The sequence below is a fragment of the Puma concolor genome, chromosome D2, assembly GCF_028749965.1.
Source record: "Puma concolor isolate L17-30 chromosome D2, mPumCon1.1.hap2, whole genome shotgun sequence".
Taxonomy (NCBI): domain Eukaryota; kingdom Metazoa; phylum Chordata; class Mammalia; order Carnivora; family Felidae; genus Puma; species Puma concolor.
The window spans coordinates 15,258,163-15,283,403 of NC_141677.1; the positions used below are offsets into that span (position 1 = coordinate 15,258,163).

The following is a 25,241-nucleotide window of genomic DNA, read 5'->3' on the forward strand; positions in this document are numbered from 1 at the left end:
TGTCTTGATTATGGCAGGCAGAGATACAGGACTCACGGAATACCAATGTTCCCTCCAAATATCTTCACAAATCCTCTCATTCCGGATTGTATTGCACCCTCATTTTGAGGGAGAGATTTTGGAGTCCTCTCATTCATTTTCACGACCCATTTAGAAGTTTCTAGATTGACCCAGAAATTGGTTGGAATCTAATTTCTCTTCTGTCTTGGCTTTTTGGTCAACACTTCCAAATGAATATTTTGTTGTATACATAATGCAGTCATTTGTGTGTACGTATTCTTGTTTTCCCACTTCATGGAACATCTTGGAGATTGGTACATAAAAAGCTGCATCATTATTTTTAATGTTTACATAGTTTGAGTAAAGGGTAATTTGTTCAACCTGTCCCCTATGAAGAATACTTAGGTTTTCATATGATCTTTAGCCTAATGCAAGTATTTGGCTATTTGTATTAAGTTTCATTGAGTATTTGAACACATGTGCACTCATCAGGATGTGCTAGTTTGTGCCGATGTAATAAATAACCTTAAAATCTCTTTGGCTTTATCAAGTTTGCTTTTTATTCACATTATATGTCCAACATGATCAGTAGGGGGTGGGGGACATGGTTAGCTGGGGGTCCTGCTCGTTGTAAGCATGTAGGCACCTAGGCTAATAGAACCTCCATTTTGGGTTGGCTGGGGGTCTGCTCACCCTGGCTGATCATTGCCAGTCACCGTGATGGAGGGAGAGAGACTGAGGGTCAGGCGGTAGCTTTTGAAGCTCCTTCCTGGAAATGGCAAATACTTGCGCACTCAGATTTCTTAGGGCAAGTTGCATGGCCACACCCAACTCCAGAGGGAGAGGAAAGAGCAGTTGTATCATGTGTCCAGGAAGGAATTGGACATACTTGTTGGGCAGCACTTATGTCTATGATGGCAAACTAAGTGCCAGGGTTCTGATGGATTTGGGGAAAACTACAGGCAGAAGATAGATTGGTATTTCTCCTCATGAAGTTAGCAGATAAATGTTAATAGACATAAATAGAACAATGATAATTGTTATTATATGGCAAGTACAAGATGTTGTGTATAGTAAAGATGGGAGACCCTGTCCTGACTTTGGTATTTAGAGAGGGCTTCCCCGAGGAAATGACTTCTGATCTGAGATTTGACAAATGCCTAAGGAGTTAGCCAAGCAAAAATGGGTAGACCATGAGGAGTTTGAATATATAATTCTCAGTACAGTGAGACACATGGATGCTGGGTTTTTTGTTTTGTTTGTTTGGTTTGGGGTGTGTGTGTGTGTGTGTGTGTGTGTGTTTTGGGTCAAATTGATATGATTTTTTTATTACCCAATTTTTATTTTTGAAAAATTTCTTGTGCATAAAAAAGTTGCAGAAATAGTGAATGAAAATATTTACCCTTCACTTAGATTCACCAGTTCTGAATATTTTCCGACATTGGCTTCATCGCTCTCTTTATATGTGTATATAGTTTTGATTCTGCTGTATCATTTCAGAATAAGTTGCAGGCATCGAGACCTTTTCTTCCTAAAAACATCAGCTGGTATGTCTTAAGGAAAAGGACATTCTCCCACACAGTTATCGCATGCAAAAGAAGTTTTATTGCTGTAATGCTGTTATCTAATGTATAATTCCGATCCAGTCTCCTGTGTTCCCAGTGGTGCCCTACATAACTAGGGATTTCTGTTTTGTTTTTCTGGAACCAAAATTTAATCAAGGATCATACATTGCTTCTAGTTTTCACGTCTCATAATTGCACTTTGTTCCAGAAGGAGTTCTTCCAGCCCTTTTGTTTTCTTTGGTGGCATTGAAAGTTGTTTTGCAGAATGTTCCTTAATTTAGATATTTTGGATCATTTCTCGAGATTAGATGTGTGATCATGCTTACTTTGGCATGAAATCTGCATAAGTAACGTATCCTTGTCCTGAATAACATTGTAGGCTCGCTTGTGATATCATCCCCCCCACTGTCGGGGCCGTTAAGCGTGGTCACTGGTTAGGGTGGTATCGCCTACATTTCTCTATTATAAAGGTACCTATTTCCCCCTTTGTATTTAATAAGTTACCTGTGAGGGGAAACCTAGAGGCTGTGTATAGTACTGTATTCCCCCCAAACTGTCACTTAATGATAGTAACATAAATTAATTCTTGCCTAAAATAATTATTGCAATGGTGGATGCAAAATAGTGATTTTCTATTTGTTGGTATTCTTCTATGAGGAAAACCTTTCCCTTTTTCCCCTGCCCCTGTAGTTTTGTGGTGCTGGTTAGTCCACCTAGATTCATGTTTTTTAATTCAATGGGTTAGAATCTATTCCTATGATCATTCTTCTTGATATTCAAACTACACAAAATTGGGCAAGTAAGACCCTCTTTGAGCAGTTCTTTAATCCTTTGGCTATGTCCCCAGCAGGTTTTGAGTACTTTCTTGCTCTCTGGACCACCACGGTAGTCAGGCTTAGCTTATACTTTCCCAACCCAGCCCTGAAAAAAGCAGCCATTTTTCTAAGGAGACTGGATCCTTTTAGTGGGGAATGGCTTCGGGAAGCAAGATTTAAGGCAACAGTAGTTGTGCTCATTACTACTGGATTGTCTTTGCTCTGGGTCCTTCCAGTAGACAGAGCTGGGAGAGCTTAGTTATCTGTCTGTCTATCTATCCATCCATCCATCCATCTATTGAGAGTTTATTCTGAAAGTTTTAATCTGGTCCAAATCAAAGGATTCTAACTCTCCTTTACTCCTTCCATATTTGTATCTACTTTTTCCCACAAGGAGAGTTCTGGTTGCCAAACTATCATTTTTTCAGCCTTGAAATATACACAGGAAGTACTACTCCTATACCACCACCAAACAAAATCTTTTAGTAAAGTTCAAGATTGCTTTTAGTTATTATTATTTTTTTTATTTTTTAATTTATTATTATTTTTTTACATTCATTTATTTTTGAGAGACAGAGCACAAGCGGGGAAGGGGCAGAGAGAGAGGGAGACACAGAATCCGAAGCAGGCTCCAGGCTCTGAGCTGTCAGCACAGAGCCCCACATGGGGCTCGAACTCACAAACCGTGAGATCACAACATCAGCTGAAGTCAGATGCTTAACCAACTGAACCACCCAGGCGCCTCTATTATTGTTATTTTTTAAAGAATACACCAATAATGTGCTGTGAGTGTATTGTGTTCTAAAGTTACTTGGATTGATTCTTTGAAAAAAATTTCTTTAATTGAGGTTTAAAATTATATTAGTTTCAGGTGTACAACATAATGATTCAATATTTGTACAGGATTCCTTCTTTGTTTTTATTTTCTGATTTGTTTTTGTGGTTATTCCGTGAGTTCCATATACATTTCGGTCCATCTGTGGGTATGTAATTCTGTTTTTTTCCCCCTTCGTCCTTGTTGATTTAATAATTTTTGGAAGTACAAAACATTGACATGGTTCAGAAAACACATGTAAAAGATACATTGTTTTTCTTTATTAAAATTTTTTCCCTGGCTATTGAGTGGGAAGTGGATTAGAGAAAGAGCAGGAACAGAGGGGAGGTTCAGAGGCTTTTTTAGTAGTCCAGCCAAGAGATGGTGGCAGCATTAAGATGGAGAAATGTGAATGTATTTTGATAAGATTTAGTGGTAAGTTGGCTTGGGGGGGTGGAGGAGTGAGGATGAAGGACGAATCAAACGTGGCACCTGGTTATCTAGTTTGAGCCCAGGTGCATGAGGTACCATTGCCTAAGATGGGAAAGGTAGGAGAGTGCAGGTGGTGGAAAGGGTTGGGAAACCACACATCTAGGTTTAGATGTGTTAATCTGGAGTTTCCTTTCAGATGTAAAAGTGGAGATGTTCAACTGATAGTTGGATATAGGTGCGGGGAGCTTAAGGGATCAAGAATAGTTAGAGATAAGAATTTGAAAATCCTCCATGTAGAGATTATATTTACTGTCAAGGGACTGAGTGAGAACTCCAAGAGAGAATGTGTAGAAGGAGCAAAGATTTGATCTCCAACTCTTTACCTGACTGTGCAGGCAATAAAAACATTTGCCCTGTTGTTTTTTGCTTCTTCTCAAAATACCATATCTGAATTTACTATTCCGCGGTATTGATGAATGATGCATAGAGGATGCTGATGGCGATGACAAGTGAAACTAACATTTGGGTGCTTATTACATATCGGAAGGTGAAGTCTAAGGAGCTCTACACACAGACATAGGGCAAAGAGGCAGTATGAGTGAGGCAAGGAAAAGGCTGGAGAGCATCTTGCATTAAATGTTTACTTTTAGAGACACTGACGAGATCATTTTCAGTGGCGTGCTGGAGCGTCGAAGCCACGTTGCTGTGGGTTTAAGAGTCAATGGGAGGTGAAAGAATGAAGACAGCTGGTAAAGATGACTCTTCCATTCAGGAAGCAGAGAAATGGCACAGTATCTGGAGAGAGGTTTGGATTCAGGGAAAGCTTATCCTTCCACCAACTTTGCAAGAATCTTGAGGGTGGGGATGCGATTTGAATTCCCCTTGGTCCCTGGTGTGGTGCTTCGTGCACAGGGGGTGATCAGACTGCTCTTTCCCCCGATGCAATCTAACTTGGTAAGAAAAGACACAGTTTTGGTTGTGCTGATACAGTTTGAGGCCAGGCCCAGTTCAATGGACTCACCGCAATGTTGTGGCCAGGATCCAGATCATTAAAAATGGAGTTTGAAAACCGAGGTGTTACTCTCTATATTGGATTTCCTTAAAGTTCGAATTGCTGTTGTTTGTAAGATGACATTTCTTTTATTATTTATGTGGCAATTATGTACTTTCGTGGCATTTGTGGAATAATTACAAACTTTTTTCTGCATCATGGGATACTTGCACTTTAAAAATACCATTGGATCAAATAAAATGATTTTACCTCATTTATTGATACTGAGTGATCTTATATAGAGAGAGCAAATATAGAGGTTTTGGATTGTGAGTGACCTTGTACTTTTTTATATTGGCTCATGTGTGTGTTTTAATTCCTTCCTCCGAATCTTTACCATTTCAAAAGGAAATCAAGAGAACCGATGCTCATTTGCCACTGGCCTTCCTCACTCTTGAGAACATCTTCTTCCTTTCAAGACTACAACTAGATACTAAATAATTAGGGAAGAATAAAAATCCCTGAATATAAGAATTATCCCTGAGCCATCCCTGACACAAATAGTTTTCCAAGAAAACAACTGCCTTGGCTTATATCATAATTGTTTTTTCCTTATTATGTGTTATGATGAACACTCTTGATGCTTGATGCAGGCAATAAAAACATTTGCTCTGTTGCCATTAGCTCCATCTCAAAACACCAAATCTGAAGTTTTTATTTCGTGGTAAAATATGAAATGATGTGTAGATGAGGTTGATGATAACAAGTGACAGTAACATTTGAGTGCTTATTACATTTCAGAAAATATACTAAATAAAACAATTAACAATCCTGTTAGGAACTATTATACCCAATTTCACAGAAAAAACTGAGATTTACACAGGCTACACAACTTCCCCAAGTTGCAAATTGTGAAATTGAGAAAAATGTAAAGCATGTAAACATACATTACTATCATAAGTATTCATTTATTCGCTGATAGTTTTGAGTGTTGGCTGGATAGCAGGCTGGGTGTTGGGAATAAAATGGAGAACAAGTCAGGAGCTCAGACCTGGCTCCTGTCCTCATGGGACTTATCATCTTCACATGGCTCTTATGAATAAGTAAGAATAAATAAAAAAAATATAAACACCTTGAAAAGTGAATTAAATAGAAAGCTGACACAAAGAAATATACATACATCCATACATATATCCAATAAACATGTGAATGGTTATTTTATTAAGAATCCAAGAAGTGCATATTAAAATAATGTGACTTTGGCATGTCTAGGTAGCAGAGATGTAAAAGGTAACACCTAATGTACTTTAAATAAATAGCCCTTCTTAAAAATTTGGAGGCATGTATGGACTCCATACATGTGTCACTGAAGCACTGTTTGTTACAGCAAAAGACTAGAAACAGATCTTCATTGATAGGGAGCTGGTTGATGGAACTATGGGCATCCGCATAGCAGAGTTCCATGGACTTATAAAAAAAGTGGATGAGGAAGTAGGCTACTATAAGAATAATCTTGAGGACCTACTATTGTCGAAAAAAAGCAGAATCTATGTATAGACTAAAAGGGAGGAAGGAAAAATAAAGCATATATCCAGTTGCTAATGTTTCAAGAAGACACAATGAAAGGATACAGTTTTAAAAAGTAATATATAGGGAAAGAACGGTAAAGAATGGGGTAATATATAGGTAAAGAACGGGGTGAAGGCAACAGAGCTGGAAATAAGAAATGAACTCGTTTCATAGTTTGGTGGCATACTAAAAAAATATTTCAAATGACTTTAAACACAGAGCTTCTAGGCCTACTGGGGTATAGCCTAGAGATAAAAGAACCACAAAGAAATCTTAAATTGAATTCAGTTATCTTAATGCCCTCAATAAAATGTTATATTATTATTTTGAAATTTTATATTTATATGGGTAAATAAAATAAGAGATCCTGTTAATATTTTTAGGACTCAAGATTTTGACAATAAGAGAAAACATATAAATCAAATCACAAAAGTTACATAGAACCTTGTAATCTTTCATATGAATTGTAAATACCCATCTGAAGTCATGATTTATTTTTTTCTTAAAAAAATACATATTTTTTTTAGCTCTATTAAAACACCTAGAAGCAATGATAACCCAAGAAGAATGTGCGAATCTCATGTTCACATTCTGGTCTCTAAATGCCATTTCCTTCTAAAAGGAACAAGCGCTCTTTGGAGAAATGACACATCCCCGGTCTGGGCCAGAAAATGTAGAAGAGGATTCTAAAGTCAAAGAAGCTATTGAAGAATACTAGAGTTATGTTAAAAGGATGTGGGGGCAAACTTGTAGGTGCTGGTCAAAGATGAGCCAATTTGAGCACCCATGAGATAGATCACAATATATTGACGTGCATTTAGGAGTGGGATGCATCCTATAGGAGGACCAGACATTAATGTCAGAATATGGGATCTATCCTGGATGCCGAAAGGGCTCGTCTCTATTCCCTGGAGTAGCTGCTGTGTTAGCAAGACTTGCTCCCAGACCTGCGAGTGGACTGTGGTTGGCTCCAGAATGGAAGAGAGTGGAGGGTGTCCACGTGCCCAAACTGCAAAGGATTGGAGAAGGAGAGCTGACTCTGAAAAAGAGATGAATGTCTACTCATATCTCTTGGTTGTCAGAAAACCTTCACTTCTTAGAAATCTCCACTTCCTCTTGCAGAAGTCACCCTGTATTCCCACCATCAGGCACAATTCTTGAAGACCTTTCCTTGCTGACTCATGAGATTGGGGACCATGTCCCCCTTCCCATCATGGTAGCAAACTGCCTGTCGAGGTGCTGGTTTCCTTGATGTGCCGTCTCTGCCATGGTATCCTTTCTCCCTCCACACCTCCCATACTTGTCATCTCAGGAATACCTTGTCAAGCAGCCCAGGGTGGAAACCCCAACCTTGCCATGAGTCAGCTACTTGCGACTTCTCCCTGCACTTGGCTTTGTCAGCTCCTGAGGAAAGCACAGTTTGTCCTTGCCATTGTTTGGGAGCCTTGAAAATGAGGGAGACCAGGGCCTGACATAACTGCTGAAGCCAAGAAAGCGCACAGTGCTGACTGTGGGTCAGGCACTGCAGGATGTGCAAAGAGTGGCCTCAGCCCTTGCATTCAAGGAGCTTACAATTACCAGAAAGGAGAGTCCATAAAAGTGAGATAAACTTCTATGAGTGGCACAAATAATAAGCTGATTTGGAAATCAGAGTGCTTAACACACGGTGTACCCTAAACCATTTACTCAGCAACTGATCAATAAAGAACGGTAAACATAACCAGTGATGTTGCAGAGAAAGGTGTATTCTGGCTTTCCTCATCCTGCATTTGTCATTCATTGCTTCTCAGTGTTCTGTGCTTGGCTTCATTTCCCCCTTTCTTCTGCAGTGTGGGCCTTCTCAACAGTCTATCTCTGCATTTCATTGTCTTCTCTTTCCCTTGAGAGCCAAGCTACTCTGATGGCTTTGCCTGTTGTGTCTGTGTTAATGGCACATGCCCGGCACCCGCCGTTCCCTAGATTCCCTAGATTCCCTAGATTCCCTAGATTCCTAGATTCCCTAGATTCCCTAGATTCCCACTCCGGGTCCCATGTGATCTTTCTGGCATCATGCTCGAAGCTCAACTTCCCTGTGAGGCCTCCTAATGACAGCTCCCATTCTCTGTGATTTCTCCACCTTCTCTAACTGGACAACCTCATGCTCAGGTAGGACAGTTTATCTGAGTGAGACCTTCAGTTGTGCGCCATTCTGTATTATTTGTACACCACCCTGGTGTGATCATCTCATCTTACCGCCTTGACAGTTTACTCTTTGAGGCCAGGTTGGTTTGGGGTTTTGCCTTCAGTGGAAGGCCCCACAGCACACCCTTGTTATGCAATGATCAAGAAGCTGCAGGCTCAAGAGGGCCCTGATGTGAAAAGGTTTGGAACGAATCCACCAAGTTCTGGAGAGAGCTGCATAGGGCAGTGATGTGGTAAAAATGGGGCTTGGGAAGGGAAGCTGGGGAGTAGAGAGGGGAGATGAGCAAGCCAGCCCCCAGGGGCCTCCCAGCAGGGATGCGGCAGGTCTGAAAGGGCCCTGCCAACAGGCAGTGTCCTCCGGCTCTTTCCGTATTTCCATGTTCATCTCAATCCTTTCTCCACCAGCCCCTCCCCAGGGCAGCCAGCTGCACTGGCTTCTTCACATCTCTGAGGCCGCTTTATAGCTTTTGCACCTGTTCCCATGGCCTCACATCTCCCCACTCGCCAAGTTACCTCTAGTTCATTCTTCAGTGCTCAACTGAAATGCCAGTTTCACACAGGATTATTCCCTGGCACTCCAGACTACGTTAGGTCCCCTTGTTGGGCAAAAATAAATAAGTTAATTAATTTTGTAATTAGTTGTCATTAGGCTGTGCTAGAACAAAAGCTCCTTGAAGACAGACAGACGTGTGCGTGTTTGGTTCTCGGCTCCCTCCCCGGTGCCAAGCACAGCACTGGCACCGTGTGTCTCCAGCACGTCCTTGTGAGGAGCTAAGTGAATAAGAGGTGGCAGCGTGGTCGCTCTTCTGGCCCAGCTAACTCTGCGGGGCTTCGAGCTGTCGCTTGCTCTGGGCAACAGACACTTGAGTGGATGTAATTTGACCTTGAGGAAATCTGGGAGAATCGGCGAGCGTTCTGAGGGACTGGTCCTGCTGAGCCTCTATTTTCAGGCAGAGGGACCTATGTGTTCATATTTCCCAGGTGGAAAATGCTGTGCTTAATCTCAAGTGCTATAAAATAATAATTACTTGTAAAAGTTGCGGTGAAACCCACATAACTTAAAACCTTTACCACCTTAATCATTTTTGAGAGTCGGGTTTCGGTAGTGTTGAGTATATTCACGTGGTTGTGCAACGAATCTCCAGAGCAGTTTTCGTCTTGCAAACCTGGAACTCTGTATTCGTTGAACAAAGTCTCCCCGGATCCCCCCTCTCCTGAGTGCCTGGTAAGCGCCATGTTACTTTCCCTTTCTGTGAATTTGATTCCTGTGTCATGTAAGCATAATCACACAGTACTTGTGTGTGTGTGTGTGTGTGTGTGTGTGTGTGTGTGTGTGTGTATGTGTGTGTGATTGCTTATTTCCCTTAGCATAATGTCCCCTAGATTCATCTGGGTTGCAGCGTGTATCAAAATTTCCTACCATTTTAAAGGCCGAATACTATTTCACTGTATAAATGGGCCACATTTTGTTTATTCATCTTTCCACAGGCACTTGGGTTCCTTCCACGTCTCGTTATTGTGAATAATGCTGCTGGGAACATGGATGAGCAAATATCTCTTTGAGACCTTGCTTTCATTTTTTTCTTTTTTGGGTGGAAATAGAATTGCTGGATCATATGGTTATTCTATTTTTAACTTTTGGAGGAACTGCCATACTGTTTTCTATAAATAATAACTTTTTAAGATAAAAAAAAATGTAGCAACTTACCATATGGTAGCTCCTTCCCAGTAGTCGTCCCCTTGCAGGATTATTCATTTATTCTGAGAATCCTGCCATCGAAGCTGGTCGTCTCAGATGTTTCTTCGAGAGGAGTCTTTAGAGTTTCTCATGCTGACATAGGAGAGCAGGGGCCATAAGTTGTACTTTATATCATACTTTACAGGTTTTTGAGGTGATTTTGTGGAAAAAATCACAGTTTATGCGGGACAGCAGGCATCCACATGGATGGTTTCATTAAGCTCCACAACAGTCCTGAAGTAGGTCAGCCCCTTTCTGGTCTCCTCACCGCTTCATCCAGACTCCCGTGCACACTGGTGACCTTGTGGAGTGCAGACACCAGCTTTTCCCTTCCACACTTACACAGCCTTCTCCGCCCTTTCTTCATGGTGAAGATCGAATCCCTAAGCCTGTGGCATGTGAGACCCTTCCTGTGGTACCGCTGTGCCCCCCCGGAGTGTGCCATGTGTCTCTTCTTGGAAGGCTCTGTGGTTTCACGTGGGCTGCCTTGTGCCTGTCCTTCCTCAGTATCCTTCCCAGTTCTCATAGAGAGCAGCTTGCCCTGGAATGTTCTCCCCAGCTTCTTACCCCCGCCTCTCGGGCCAGGTGCACTGCAGTGGGCCAGAGTTACAGCACTGGGTGCTCCACCTTGTACCTGTCTCCTCCTCTATCTTGACTTTGAACTCTGTGAGCATAGGGACTAGGTTTCTATCTCTGTGTTTGGTGCAAGGTAATCACATATATATTTATGGGGCTAAGTAGTGGTTTTCAGTGAGCAGACCAAGTCTGCAACCCCTCCTGGGACATTTGGCAATGTCTGGAGACAATTTTGGTTTTCACACTGGAGGATTTGCTACTGGAACCGGGGTCAGGGATGCCTCTACCTTCTGCGATGCACAGGACAACTCCCACAACAGAGAATTACTCAGCCCAAGATGTCAATAGCACTGGGGTTGAGAAACTCTAGGCTCAAAGAAGGAGGTTGATCATTATATAATATCAGTGGGTGATGTCCGTGACTCTAGTGGCCTTCACTGCAGTGTGATATTGTCTACTCCTTATATTATTGTTAAGTAGGTCCACTTCTTCTAGACTGGGAGAGATAACTGCCCCCAAGAAGCATTGGCAGTTTTTGTAAGGAGCATTTTGAGGTCCATCTCAATGACATTATCACAGTGGCATTTCAATTAAATGTCACAGTAGCATTTAAGGAGTGGGGGCCAGACATGCTGAACATATTGTGCAATGACTGATTGTAGTCTTTTCATATAGTTGATTTTGAAGAATATTGCTTAAGAATGAAGAAATGTAATATTTTGATTCATTGCATTTAAATATTAACTGAAACACACTTGAAATTTCATGACACTAAACATTTTTCCTATCATTTGGGTCTTGAGGGTACTTAAAATTCCTTATGAACAATGAAGGTACAAGTTTAGATTTATGTATCAAATATAGAATTGATCAGTTATAGTTTACATTTTGTAAACTTTCACATTATTAAATTCTTATTTTAATTTAATTTAATTTAATTTAATTTTATTTTTATTTTTTTTATTTTTTTTTATTTTTTTATTTTTGGGACAGAGAGAAACAGAGCATGAACGGGGGAGGGGCAGAGAGAGAGGGAGACACAGCATCGGAAACAGGCTCCAGGCTCCGAGCCATCAGCTCAGAGCCTGACGCGGGGCTCGAACTCACGGACCGCGAGATCGTGACCTGGCTGAAGTCGGACGCCTAACCGACTGCGCCACCCAGGCGCCCCAAATTCTTATTTTAATTTTAAATGTTTATTTATTTTGAGAGAGAGAGTGCATCTATCTATCTCTAGATAGAAGGAGGAGAAGAGAGGAAGGGAGAGAGAATCCCAGTCCACACTGACATCACAGAGCCCGAGGTGGTGCCCAATCCCACAAACTGTGAGATCCGGACCTGAACCCAAATCAAGAGTCAGACGCTTAACGGACTGAGCCAGATGCCCCTAAATTCTCATTTATATTCAAAATCACACATTTCTTTCTGTTAGGAAACAATGACATTGATATTCAATGAGATCCACACTCAATATCGGTACGGATTCCCGGTTGAGATTATCATTGCGTCGAGATTGACATCACTTTGCCTTCAATGAGTTTACTGATTGGTTCATCCTGTTGGGGTCAGTGAACATTAAACATGTAAATGAAATGTTACTTCTTACTGTGACCATCTGAAATGGAAAAGACAACATGTATCTAGATTTCTTGACTGTACTAGGCATTCATTGATTAAGCGGTCCACCATGAATATTCTTTTTTTAAAATAATTTTTTAATGAAAAATATTTTTTTAATGTTTATTTGTTTTTGAGACAGAGAGAGAGCATGAACGGGGGAGGGTCAGAAAAAGAGGGAGACACAGAATCCGAAGCGGGCCCCAGGCTCCGAGCTGTCGGCACGGAGCCCTACGCGGGGCTCGAACTCACGGACTGTGAGATCGTGACCTGAGCCGAAGTCGGACGCTCAACCGACTGAGCCGCCCAGGCGCCCCCACCGTGAATATTCTTTATGAGAAGAGGAGAGAGAGAGACCGAGGATTAGGTAATTGCAGATACCAGCTTTCTGAGTGGTTTTCAGAGATTCCAGCCTACACAGATTCCGATTTTCATGCCCCTGCCTCAAGTCTACCTCTGCAACCTTTGGCTGTCTTTCCATCTTATCATTGCCTGTAGCGCGGCCTTGACCATCCATACTTTTGCCACTTCTCTATCCAGTGTTTCCCCCAGGAAAGCCACACACAAAGGAAGAGGCCCAGGAGCTCAAAGAAATCAGAGCAGATCTGATAGACCGACAGCAGACCCCAAAGCAGTCAAGTCGTAGGCCTAAGAGAACATGTTCCATTCGTCTTCCTCCGAAGGATAGAGATAGGAGTAAGGCTGTCTTTGGAGAACTGGTCAGATTTCTCGATTCCACGCACCTCATCATTTAAAAATATTGGCAAGGCTGGCCTACTTCTGAGGGTACCGCAGGGAGGGCTCCCTCCACGTTCTGTCAGGAGTTTGACATGCTCGCTTGCCTTCTCACACGTCTCTGCCTCTGGCCTTCTCGACCGCATGCCCGGTACCCACAGGACTGCTGAGCTCGTTCCCGTTTCTGTACAAAATCCGCAGTTCCAGGTTTTCTGAGAAAGTTTTAAATGGAGTTTTTGTTGTTTTCTCATAATGGAAATTCATGAAACAGGTAAAGGACTGTGATTCAGGAGGTGAAAACCTGTCAACTCCTTTGCATATTTAAATGCAGAGAAATGATTGTACTTCTCCATCTTGTGGCCTGATTTTCCCCTCCAAGGGAGTTACAGTTTCCTTAGATAGGACCCCAAATCCTACCTGAACGAAGTCATTGGAACTAATGCCCCGGCCCAACACTCTGCATTTGTGTATCAAATGAATGAATGAATGAATGAATGAGGAATGGGCGGCAGGATGGACAAAGCTCTTCTGATTTGACAAAATCTCTTATCTCTGAAGCAGATAAGACACCTCAGTCTGCACCCTGTCTTTTGGGAATAACCTAGGGTCTTCTAATAGTCAAGCCCTGGTTAGGCTTCCGGAAACATGAAGTAGGAGCTTCTGAAGCCTGTGTCTGCCCCAGATGGCATGAATACCCACACTGGGCAGTTCCTTGCAGCCGGAGGGAATATACTGGCATACAACAGGACTGTCGAGCACTCCTTGATGGTATATAAATGGCAAAAACCAGTGCGAATGCTACGGTTGGGAGATTAATGCCTTATTTGTTAGGCCACAGATTCTGTGTAAAAACATTTTCTAAATTACTTGAAGCTTAACCTTAAAGCGGGAAAACTCAATTTACTTTAACTACATTCATAGTTTTACATTCCCCTGCCTTCTCTGATAGTATATTGAGTATCGTTGAACATTTTCTTTGTACTTCTGGGTATCTTATTATGTTTTTGTAGTGATGTCCCCAGAGATGACTGAGTCGTGTTTGTGTCTCAAAAAATGACCAACAAGTGACATGCCTTTTCATAGTTTTTTTTTTTTATATTTTTCCAACACTATGCTGTCATTTATTATGTTTTGCTAAGTTATTGTGGTTACTTCTATTCCCTCCTCCTCCCCCTCCACTTCCTCTCTCCTCCCGCCTCCCCCCTCCCACTTCTCTTCCTTCTCCTTCTTTCTCTTCTTCTCCTTCTTCTTTCCTATCCCGCCTTCTAATTTCTGTTATGGGCCGGGATACCAAATTTGTTAGACTTCTTAGATGCCACGCAAATATGCCTAGAGTAAGAGTACAAAGCTTCCAACCCATTCTCTGAGTGAGTTGCCTTCCAGTCAAGGTCATAACCTTTATGTGTAGACTTGATGGCCCAATAAATAGCACCTCCTTTTTTCTGAGCCACTTGAGGGAGACAGGGAGTCAAACAGATGGAGTTTAGGGATCACCTTTATTACAAAGGAAGCTATCATTTGAACATGTGTTGTATCTGCAGGTAGGTAGACTTCCTAATTGTGAGCTGCGGCATTATGGAGCCTCACCTAGCTGTCAGGAGTGGTTGGAAAGCATTGGGCCTCTCTGACTTGGGACTGATGCTGGAGACCTTGCAGTATGGAGAGAGGCCACCCCAACCCACACCTGCTTGGTCAGGGCTGGCCCCTGGGACAGAAGGGAAGGCATGTCCATTTCCCGTTTCCCCCAAATACTGGTCAGAAATCGCTGAGGAAGGAGTTAGAAGCACAGAGAGGTCAGCTGTGTTTCCTCTCCTGGAAACCATAGGAGTGGAGAGGAGTTTCTCTCTAACAGTTATGTGTTTTGACTGCCCAGAAGACATTTACACTTTTTTTTTTTCCTTCTGAGTCCTTGGTTCTCTGTCAGGTCATGGAAGTAGCTAGGTAAGTACCTTTCAGATTACAGGAGATATATGTACTTGTCACCTTGGAAGTATAACCCATTCTATGCTTCAGCTTCTTCATTTTTAAGGTGAAAAAAAATTATTTCCAGAAGCCTTCTTCAAAATTAGTTTGTGAAATTAGATCAATGAGGAATCTTTATAAGATATACATTAAAAAAGGTTGAACCCCCAAGAGTGCCCTTCTTTATGTCTGTACACTGAAACCCTCAGGAGTGGTTTATTCTCACTGGACACCGGCATGATTTATAGGTAGTCCTCACTCAGCAGATTATTGATCTCTCCCGGCTACTCAAGAAATGGAAAACAATAACCCATTATCTTGAAGTTAAAAACCAGAGTGGTATAAAATGGCACAGCTACTATAAAAACAGCATGGAGTTTCCTCCAAAAATGAAACAGAGAATTGCTGTATAATCCAGCAATTTCACTTCTGGATATATGTCCAAAGGGATTGCAAGCAGGGTCTTGAAGAAATATTTGCACACTCACGTTTAGAGCAGCACTATTCACAACTGAACGGTAAACAACCCAAGTGTCCATCGACAGATAAATGGATAAACAAAATGTGTAATGAGTGATAATGCGATATTATTCAGCCTTATAAGGGAAAGAAATTCTGCCCCATGGTACAACATGGCTGAACTGAGGACATTATGCTAGGGGAAATAATCCAGTCACAAAAGGATAAATACCGTATGATTCCAATGATGAGGTATCTAAAAGAGTCAAATTCATAGAGACAAAAATAGAAAGTTGGTTGCCAGGACTGGGGGAGGGAGAAATGGGGAATTACTATTTAATGGGTATAAACTTTCAGTTTGGGAAGACGAAGAGGTTCCAGAGATGGTGGTGATGGTTGTACAACAACGTAAATGTACTTAATGTCACTGAACTGTACGCTTAAAAATGGTTAAGATGATAAATTTTATATTACACATATTTTACCACAATAAAAGAAAAGTGGGTACACCCTGTGAGAGAGGCTGAGCTATGAACCTGAAGGAACAGCAGTGGCTTCCATCTGGGGGAACTGCGAGTGGTCTGGGTGTTCACTCAGACACATCTAGATGGCACCAAATTCCAAGAAATCCAGTTTTGTGAGCCGTGCGAATGACTACACTTGTAATTGCTTAGCTGGTAACAGCATGTTGTTTTTCATGAAATTTTGTCAGAAAAAGTTTGGTCAAATGAGTTCTTACACCTCTAGTTATCTTAATAATGTGTCAGAGAACCACATACAGCTTTTCTTTGGCCAAGGATATAATTTTGAAAAAGCATTGCCTCCTATTGGTAATCAGAATGTGTTAAAATGATAAGTTCATGGAAACAAGGAAAAAATTATTCAAAATCTGAATATACCTAATACGGAGGGAGGTGGGGGAAGTCTGATATAAATTAAAAGCCAATTAAAACTGATCATCCATGACACATCTCTTCCTAAGCCCTCCTTTTCTCCTTGCGTTCTTACTTGTAAGGACAGAAAATCCTACCTAGGAGCTGGGGATCTTTTGTTGATTGAGCATAATGATGTCATCAGTAAAATGGCCTAGGAAGTGATTTTCAGTGACGTCCCTGGAAATGTAGAATTGGAGGAGCCCCCACAGAGCTTGATTATATGGCATCAAAAAGGGGATATTTGGGAGGATTCTAGGTTCTGTTTGCAGGGTCTACTGAAGGAAGAGATTTTAAAGGAGAGCAGGGTATTTTGGGAGGAAGAATGTGCCATCTGTAGCATATTGTAAAACCTTTTCTCTCTCCCTGGAAATTTTCAGTAAAATATCTGTCTTTCACTATGGCCTAGTGACGTCTATGGGCTTTTTGGGGATGTGACTAAGTGTCAGTGGTCCTTCATAGAGGATGAGACAAGGGCCTTTTCTCACCTGGGTTGCAAACTGCATGCTAAACCTCATTGTAATTTCTTGCCTTCTCTTAACTTCAACACTGCCAAGCCAATGCTACAGTCCATATTTACGAAGGTAAACTAAAAAGTAATACCTCTTATTGTGGCAAGCCACTTTTTTCCAAATGAATTTTCTCCAATATCCATATGTAATCTTTTCTCTCTCACCTTTGCTAAGCATTCTCTTCTCAATGCCTGATGTTCCACCTCCCCCCATTTATTTCTAATATAATTTGAATGGAAGCTTTCTGGTCGAAATGGAACCCCCAGTATTAGGTTCCTAGTGTTAGCTGCCACAGCAGGCAAAACCCCTAATCTCAGTGGTCTAATGAATCACAGGGTTATTTCTCACTTCTAGTACATGTCTGTCTCGGGTCTGTTAGGGCCTTGTTCCAGAGTCACCCAGGTATCCAAGCAGAAGGAAGATCTGCCATCTTGCACATGGATCATCTGGAAAACACGGTCTCTGAGATTGCCTGCTAAAGAGAAGAGGGAGATGAGGGAGGCACCTAGCTCAAAATTGTCTAGGCTTAGAAGTGACACCTGCCACTTCTCTTCATAGTCCAGTGGTCAAAAGTAGTCACATGGCTCTAGCCTGACTGCAAGGGAGGCTGGGAAATGCAGGAGACCACATGGGGTACTTAGTGAGCACGAATTCTTTCTTGGCCCCTTACTAATCAGAGTACTATGAAGCCCAAGTTACATTATAATTTAAACCACTTTTGAATATAATTTGTGTATGATAGTATGCTAATCTATTCTCAGGACATTTGTTGGGTTTTATTCTTCCTTTATCACTTTCTTTAAACTCACTGTCTAGCTTCAACCTAAATTTTTTAGACCTGAAATACAGAGACATATTACGAAAAAGTGCTGGGGACCATTAGTAGTCCCTATCACTCTTTCTCTGTTTTTAAACTTCTATGTTGCTTGAGGTTCATACAGCTTCTCATCAGGAGGTATATGTGTAAATGTGAAACCTATCTGCCTCCAGGTGGGGAACCTGACTTTCCCTGTCTCCCTTATCTATCTATCTATCTATCTATCTATCTATCTATCTATCTATCTATCATCTATCTATCATCATCATCTATATTTGTTTTACTTAATCTTTAATTCACTTATTTATTAATTTATATTTATTTGTGGACTTTTTTCCCCATGGAGTAAAAGCAAGTCAGTGATGGTGAAAATTCTTCACTTTAGCTTTCCTTGTTGGTGATAGTTTTCCTCTTCCTTTATTCTTTGTGTTGGCTATGCTGTTTTGAAATGGCCTTACCTAGATGATGGACTATCATGGGACCATGGGGGGTTATTCAGGGGCTACTTGGGAGCAGACTTGGGATGGGCCATGTTGTCTACAGGCTCAGCCAGTTCCAGGTCAAAGGAGACACTATACTCATCACTGGATTTCTTGAGATCCTTCAGCAAGGTGCATTGATGAAAGGGTCTTGCTGTTTCTTGAGGCTGTCCTTGGTAGCATCTTGAGACACTCTAGGATCTATTTCAACCTCCAAAGATAAGAACGTAGTTTGGGAAGGACTAGAGAACCTGCAATTGTCCATGGTCCTGGGAGAGAACTAGAAAGGTATGTGGGGGATCCTCCAGGGTGGGACAATTGCATGGATCCCAGTGATTCCTTCTGTTTCTTGAGGGGATTGGACAGAATTGAACTGACCTTCACCATGAACTCCATGCCCAGATCCTTTCACACTGATGTAAATACCCCTCTTACCCTTTTGTAGCTCCTTGCCTGCATCACACCGCTAGGGAAATCCATGGCCTGATGGTGTTAACCCAACAAGAGAGCAGGGAAGGAAGGAAGGGGCCATGACATTAATCTTTCTCCTTCCTTCTTTCTTCTGTTCTCAACAAGGCTTTCTGTGTTTTGTTGAAGGAGACAGCATCTCAAAGGCCGTTCTCTGGCCTTTGCTACAAGCAGATGCGTAGGAAGGTCAGTCAGATCAGGCTATGGAAAACAACTAGCTCGTAGAGCATGGAAAGTCTCACTGTAACACACCTTCTGTTCTGTGGGATTCCTGCCTGCAGATGAAATGTTGGTCATTAGTGCCACTAGTATAAGTACCTGAGAAACAAGAAAAACAAAATTTTTTAAGATAAAGAGATAGCAGCTCTTTTCCTCACGTATTGCAACCAGGAACAGTTGTAAAACTAATAAAATTTGAAATCTTGCCCAGTGTATGTTTCATAAGTAGTCCCACAATGCTTTCAGATTTAAAACAAAAGATAATCCTCCAAAAGGATACATTTTCTCTTTCTCTTCTCTTCTTTAGGCTTTTCCTCCAAATGCCATCACTGTATTTTTTTACTGCAGTTCAGTGACTATATTCTTCACCATAATCAAATTGGTCAGCTATCGCCTACACCTCATGTTTGATAAAGGAGAAGTAATTCAGCAGAGGCCCTCCAAAAAGAAAGAAAAGCCAAGTAAAGACAAAGAGGCCAACAAGGAACACATGACTGATCACAAAAATCAAAGGTAACATTTCTGTTGATGTGGCAGTTCATAATTTAAATGTTTCAGTATTGGTGAAAATGTTTTCCAGTTATTAGCTGTTCGTGAAAATACACCAGTATAGGCAGACACAAATCTGTACGTTTTTCTTCTATTGAACCATACACTTAAGCCTAAAATTGATACTGATAATCAAGACGATTTAACTATTAACATGACCTTATACAATGCTCCACAGTTCATTTGCATTAGGCGTAACAGAGCAAAGTATTTTACTTCAGCATTTTTATCTCGCCATTTAAATGCTTAGTGCATGCCAGAGTATTTTCAAAAAGAACACTGGTGTTTATGAATATAGAAGTCATACGTTACATGAAACTGAAATATTAAAAATGATTCTTGAGTGTCATTGTCACTTTTCTCGCCCTTATTTCTGATAGTTCCTTAGGAGAGCATGTCTTATTTTTTTTCTAAATATTTTTTAATGTTTATTTATTTTTGAGAGACAGAGAGAGACAGAACATGAGCAGGGGAGGGGCAGAGAGAGGGGGAGACCCAGAATCCGAAGCGGGCTCCAGGCTCCGAGCTGTCAGCACAGAGCCTGACGTGGGGCTCGAACCCACAAACCTTGAGATCATGACCTGAGCCGAGTTGGACGCTTAACCGACTGAGCCACCCAGGCGCCCCGAGCATGTCTTATTTTATTTTATTTTTTTTATTTTATTTTATTTTTTTAACTTTTTTTTTCAACGTTTATTTATTTTTCGGACAGAGAGAGACAGAGCATGAACGGGGGAGGGGCAGAGAGAGAGGGAGACACAGAATCGGAAACAGGCTCCAGGCTCTGAGCCATCAGCCCAGAGCCTGACGCGGGGCTCGAACTCACGGACCGCGAGATCGTGACCTGGCTGAAGCCGGACGCTTAACCGACTGCGCCACCCAGGCGCCCCGAGCATGTCTTATTTTAAAGTAATATTTATTATTCTCCCTTAAAAACAAAATTTGTACACAATGGCGATTACACAATGGGATCTAGGAAAGGGAATTGTTTGGGGACTGCTACCCAGTCATAGTTCTGTTTGATAACATCACTGCTCTTGTGTTTCTCACATGGGTTAGCAGCACCAGGCAGATTAACAATGGCAAAAAGGAAGAGCCTCACCGGAACCTCTCCACGCCTCCCCTCCGCTGCAGCTCCAGAGGGCAGAGCATAAACTCTCAGCACTCATCTGGGCCACTGGTCAGTGTGTGTTTTTCTGTTTCACACTGTTCTTGTTGTGTAGTGTTGATCCTGCCTGGACGGGAATGTGCAGGGGTATTGCACGTTCAATACAGTTCAATACAATACAGTCAGTACTGCCCCCGTGCTGTGGCTGACCGCATCTCAGGGTGTGGAAATGACCCCTGGGGAGCCCTTGGACCCCAAGATAAACATCCAGTCTCATGCTGGAAGCACAGCATTGGCCTCCTCTGCCGGCCGCCCCACCTGCCGGGCCTGCCACTCTGGCCAGAAGAACCTGTCAGCAGACCTTGACCTCCTTCTCCTCTGCTCCTGTCTGTCATTCATCTGAATCACCATATTTGCAGTGTCCTCCCCTGGAATCAACTGCACTACCCCACATGTCCACATTGAGTCACGCCTGTCTCTTGGGCAGTCACTAAATCCCCTTCGCTCCAGACTAACTTTATTGGGCTCTATTCGTGGGTAGCATACCGTAGCCCCTTTCTCTCTCTCCTTTTCACTTTCTTAATTATCAAATGCCCTTTTATCACAGTACAGTGGTCTTGCTTGGGCGTCTACACTTACCTAGATTTTGTATTCGTTTCTGCTCTCCATTTTATTAGACGCATAAGCAGAGCAGACACTGTATAGTCTCGTCCCCACGTGCCATTTGGTTTTTTTTTTTAATTTTTTTTTAACGTTTATTTATTTTTAAGACAGAGACAGAGCATGAATGGGGGAGGGTCAGAGAGAGGGAGACACAGAATCTGAAACAGGCTCCAGGCTCTGAGCGGTCAGCACAGAGACCGACGCGGGGTTCGAACTCACGGACCGCGAGATCATGACCTGAGCCAAAGTCAGACGCTTAACCGACCGAGCCACCCAGGCGCCCCGCCACATGCCATTTGGGAAGACAGTAACGGCTGCTTCAGGGGTCCGATGACTGCCCAGAGATGGGCACCAAGCTGAGTCATGGATTGATTTTTGTTCTTCTGTTTGTCTAGGAGTTGCCGGCACAGGAAACAGTGGAAGATCTCAAAGGTAGAGTGTTCATTACTGCCATTTAATATTTCATCATAGCATTAGCTTCAGGGAAGTGAAAAAGAATTCTTGTAAAACAGAATGCCAGTGAATTAATTCAAAGTAAGAACTGTACCTAAGAAGGCATAGCTCTAGTTCAACTTCATTTCTCTCACTCTTTTCATTATTTCTCATCAGAATTTGTGCATCATTTCTACATCTAAATTGTAGTATGTCATCGATCGTATGTCATTGTGCTTTTTCCAGTCTGCATTTATTTCATGTGGCTCAGAACAGCAGATAGAAAACAGGATCAATTCATCATTGATTTTCAAGCTTTTTATTGTAGTACTTCCATTGAAAAATGACAGAGGAAATTATAGAGTGTTCCATGGACTGCATTTCCTTCAAGTTATGAATTTTGTTTCTGGGAATTTTCTTTTAAGCCCCCAGATCTTTGTTTCACTTTTTTACAAAGATTTCATTTTCTTATGTTTTGATTGTTTTCAGAAAACTCAGAAAAGAGCTTTTGGAGGCCCGAATTAACTACTTCCTTTCTCTGCAATTCTATTTTTTTGTAGTACCACTACAAAGAGAAATTTATGCCCTATTTAAGTTTCGGAAGTAGCATAAAATTTTATCTTCGGTAAAACAGCTGAAATTAGCACTTGGGTCTGAAAACCTGAAATGAAGTTTATTTTTTCACCACTCAGCTAAATTCCATGAGAATAAGTAAGGGATTTTTCGAATTCTTTTTACTATGTTACTACTACGGAAAAGAAGTGAGTGTTAACTTAGGTCTCAAATATTTTAGTTACAAAGTTTCATTTGTATAATAATAACAGTGTTATTTTTGTTATTTTATGTTATACAATATTTATATATTATGTTATATATATTATATATATATAACATTATATATATATAACATTATATATGTATATAACGTTATATATATATGTTATGTTATAACAATATGTTATACAAATATTTATTATTTGTATAATAAATTTTTTTTTTCAACGTTTATTCATTTTTGGGACAGAGAGAGACAGAGCATGAACAGGGGAGGGGCAGAGAGAGAGGGAGACACAGAATCGGAAACAGGCTCCAGGCTCCGAGCCATCAGCCCAGAGCCCGACGCGGGGCTTGAACTCACGGAGCGCGAGATCGTGACCTGGCTGAAGTCGGATGCTTAACCGACTGCGCCACCCAGGCGCCCCTATTATTTGTATAATAATAACAGTGTTATTTTTGTTATTTTATGTCCATTTACACACACACACACACACACACACACACACACACACACACACTTTTTTGTCATTTTAGGCTACTTATTCCAGATCGAGCTTACTGTTGCTATTAATGCCATTACTTTATATTTTCAGTATTTGTTCTGGCCCTTTTTAACCTCACCATTCTAACTGAAACAATTCCTTCCTTCCTTCCTTCCTGGTAGTAGGAATTGCAGTAGAGACTTTGCATGTATGATGAATGAAATTCTGAGTCATAACAAGTAAAACGTACAGATTATGTGGTTTTTTTTTTAATTTTTTTTAATCTTTATTTTTGAGAGACAGAGAGACAGAGCACGAGCAGGGGAGGGGCAGAGAGAGAGGGAGACACAGAATCCGAAGCGGGCTCCAGGCTCTGAGCTGTCAGCACAGAGCCTGACGCGAGGCTCGAACTCACGGACTGTGAGATCATGACCTGAGCTGAAGTCGGACACTCAACCTACCGAGGCACCCAGGCGCCCCCATGCAGGTTATGTTTAGATCCACACCTGACTGCTAAATCAAATGTGTTTTCAACAACACTGCAGTAAAGCAATTTTTTTTTTTCCTAGACCAATCTCATAATACACTACCCTAGTATTCAATTCTTTTTGTTGTTAAAAGGCACGGTAGTGTTGTTTATTTTTTTTAACAGGTCTATTGAGATATAATTCAGATGCCGTGCAATCCACTCATTCTAAGTATATAATTTAATGGCTTTTAGTATATTCACAGAGTTGCATATCCGTCATCATAATCAATTTTAGAATATTTTCCTTACCTTGAAGTGAAACCACGCTTAGCCACACTCCTCAATCACCCCACGTTCTCCAGGCTCAGGCCACCACTAATCTTCTTTCTGTCTCTATGAATTTGCCCATTCTGGACATTTCATACAGCGTGGTCTCTTGTGACTGGCTCCTTTCACTTAGCATAACGTTGCCAGGGTTTATCTATGTTGTAGCTTTGTATCATTGCTTCATTTCTTTTTATTGCCAAGTAATATTCCATTCAGTGGCTATACCACATTTTGTTTATCATTCATCAGTTGATGGACTTTGTGTTCTTTCCCCTTTTGGGCTGTTATAAATAATGCTTCAGTGAACATTCATTGGGCCAGTTTTTGTGTGGACATGTGTTTTCATTTTCTTGGATAAGTACCTAAGAGTGGCATTGCCGGGTCACGTAGTTACTCTGTTTCATCATTTGAGGATCTACCAGATTGTTTTAGAAACCAGGTGTATCAGTTTACATTACCACCATCAATACATGAAGGTCACAACTTCTCCATGTCTTTCCTGACACTTGTGATTGTCTGTATGTTTGATTATAGCCATTCTAGTGAGTATGAAGGGTGTCTCACTTTGGCTTTGATTTACATGAAATTAGTTATTTTTCTAATGCCTAATGATATTGATGTTGTCACCATCATTATCCTTAGAGAAATGTCTATTCAAGTCCTTTGCCCAGTTTTTAAAAACTTTTAAAATGTTTATTCATTTATTTTTGAGAAAGAGAGAGAGAGAGAGGGAGAGAGAGAGAGAGAGGGAGAGAGGGAGAATCCCAAGCAGGCTCCATGCTGTCAGCGCAGAGCCTGATGCGGGGCTCAAACTCACAAACCGTGAGATCATGACCTGAGCCGAAACCAAGAGTCGGATGCTTAACTGACTGAGCCACCCAGGTGTCCCCTATTTGCCCAGTTTTTATTCAGATTGTCTTTCTATGGTAAGTTGTAAGAATTATTTATATATTTTACTTTATTTTTTAACTTTTTTAACATTTATTTATTATTGAGAGACAGAGAGAGATAGAGTATGAGCATAGGAGGGGCAGAGAGAGGAGAAGACACAGAATCTGCAGGAGGCTCCAGGCTCCGAGCTGTCAGCACAGAGCCCGACAATGGGGCTCGAACTCACAAACTGCGAGATCATGACCTGAGCTGAAGTCGGACGCTTAACCGACTAAGCCACCCAGACGCCCCCTTTATATATTTTTAGATACGAGTCCCTGATCAGATATAGTTGCAAATATTTTCTCCCAGTCTGTCGGTTGTCTTGTCACTTTGTTACTGGGGTCCTTTAAAATACTGAAGTTTTTAATTTTTATGAAGTCTACTTTATTGTTTTGTTGTTATTATTGTTGTTGCTTGGGCTTTTTGTGTCACATATAAGAAACCATTGCTGAATCCAAGTTCATGAAGATTTATTCCTGTTTTATTCTAAGAGTTTTACGGTTTTAGCTCTTATAATCAGGTCTGTGATCTGTTTTGAATCAATTTTTGTGTATGATGTGAGGTAGGGGTCCAACTTAATTCTTTTGCACGTGTTTTTTGTTGTCCTAGGATCATTTATT

General features: G+C 41.4%; 1 protein-coding gene across 4 annotated transcripts in view; it reads left to right on the forward strand.

Moving 5' to 3' along the window:
• PCNX2 (pecanex 2) overlaps window positions 1-25,241 on the forward strand; it is a 303,804-nt gene that overhangs the window by 8,594 nt on the left and 269,969 nt on the right. For 3 of the 4 annotated variants that reach the window (XM_086679664.1, XM_086679661.1, XM_086679663.1), the window contains exons 2-4: window positions 19,189-19,394; window positions 20,490-20,610; window positions 21,597-21,633. In XM_086679664.1, coding sequence (XP_086535790.1) covers window positions 19,189-19,394; window positions 20,490-20,610; window positions 21,597-21,633 — 364 coding nt within the window. The remainder of the gene's footprint in view (window positions 1-19,188; window positions 19,395-20,489; window positions 20,611-21,596; window positions 21,634-25,241) is intronic. The other variant, XM_086679662.1, reaches the window with a different exon arrangement.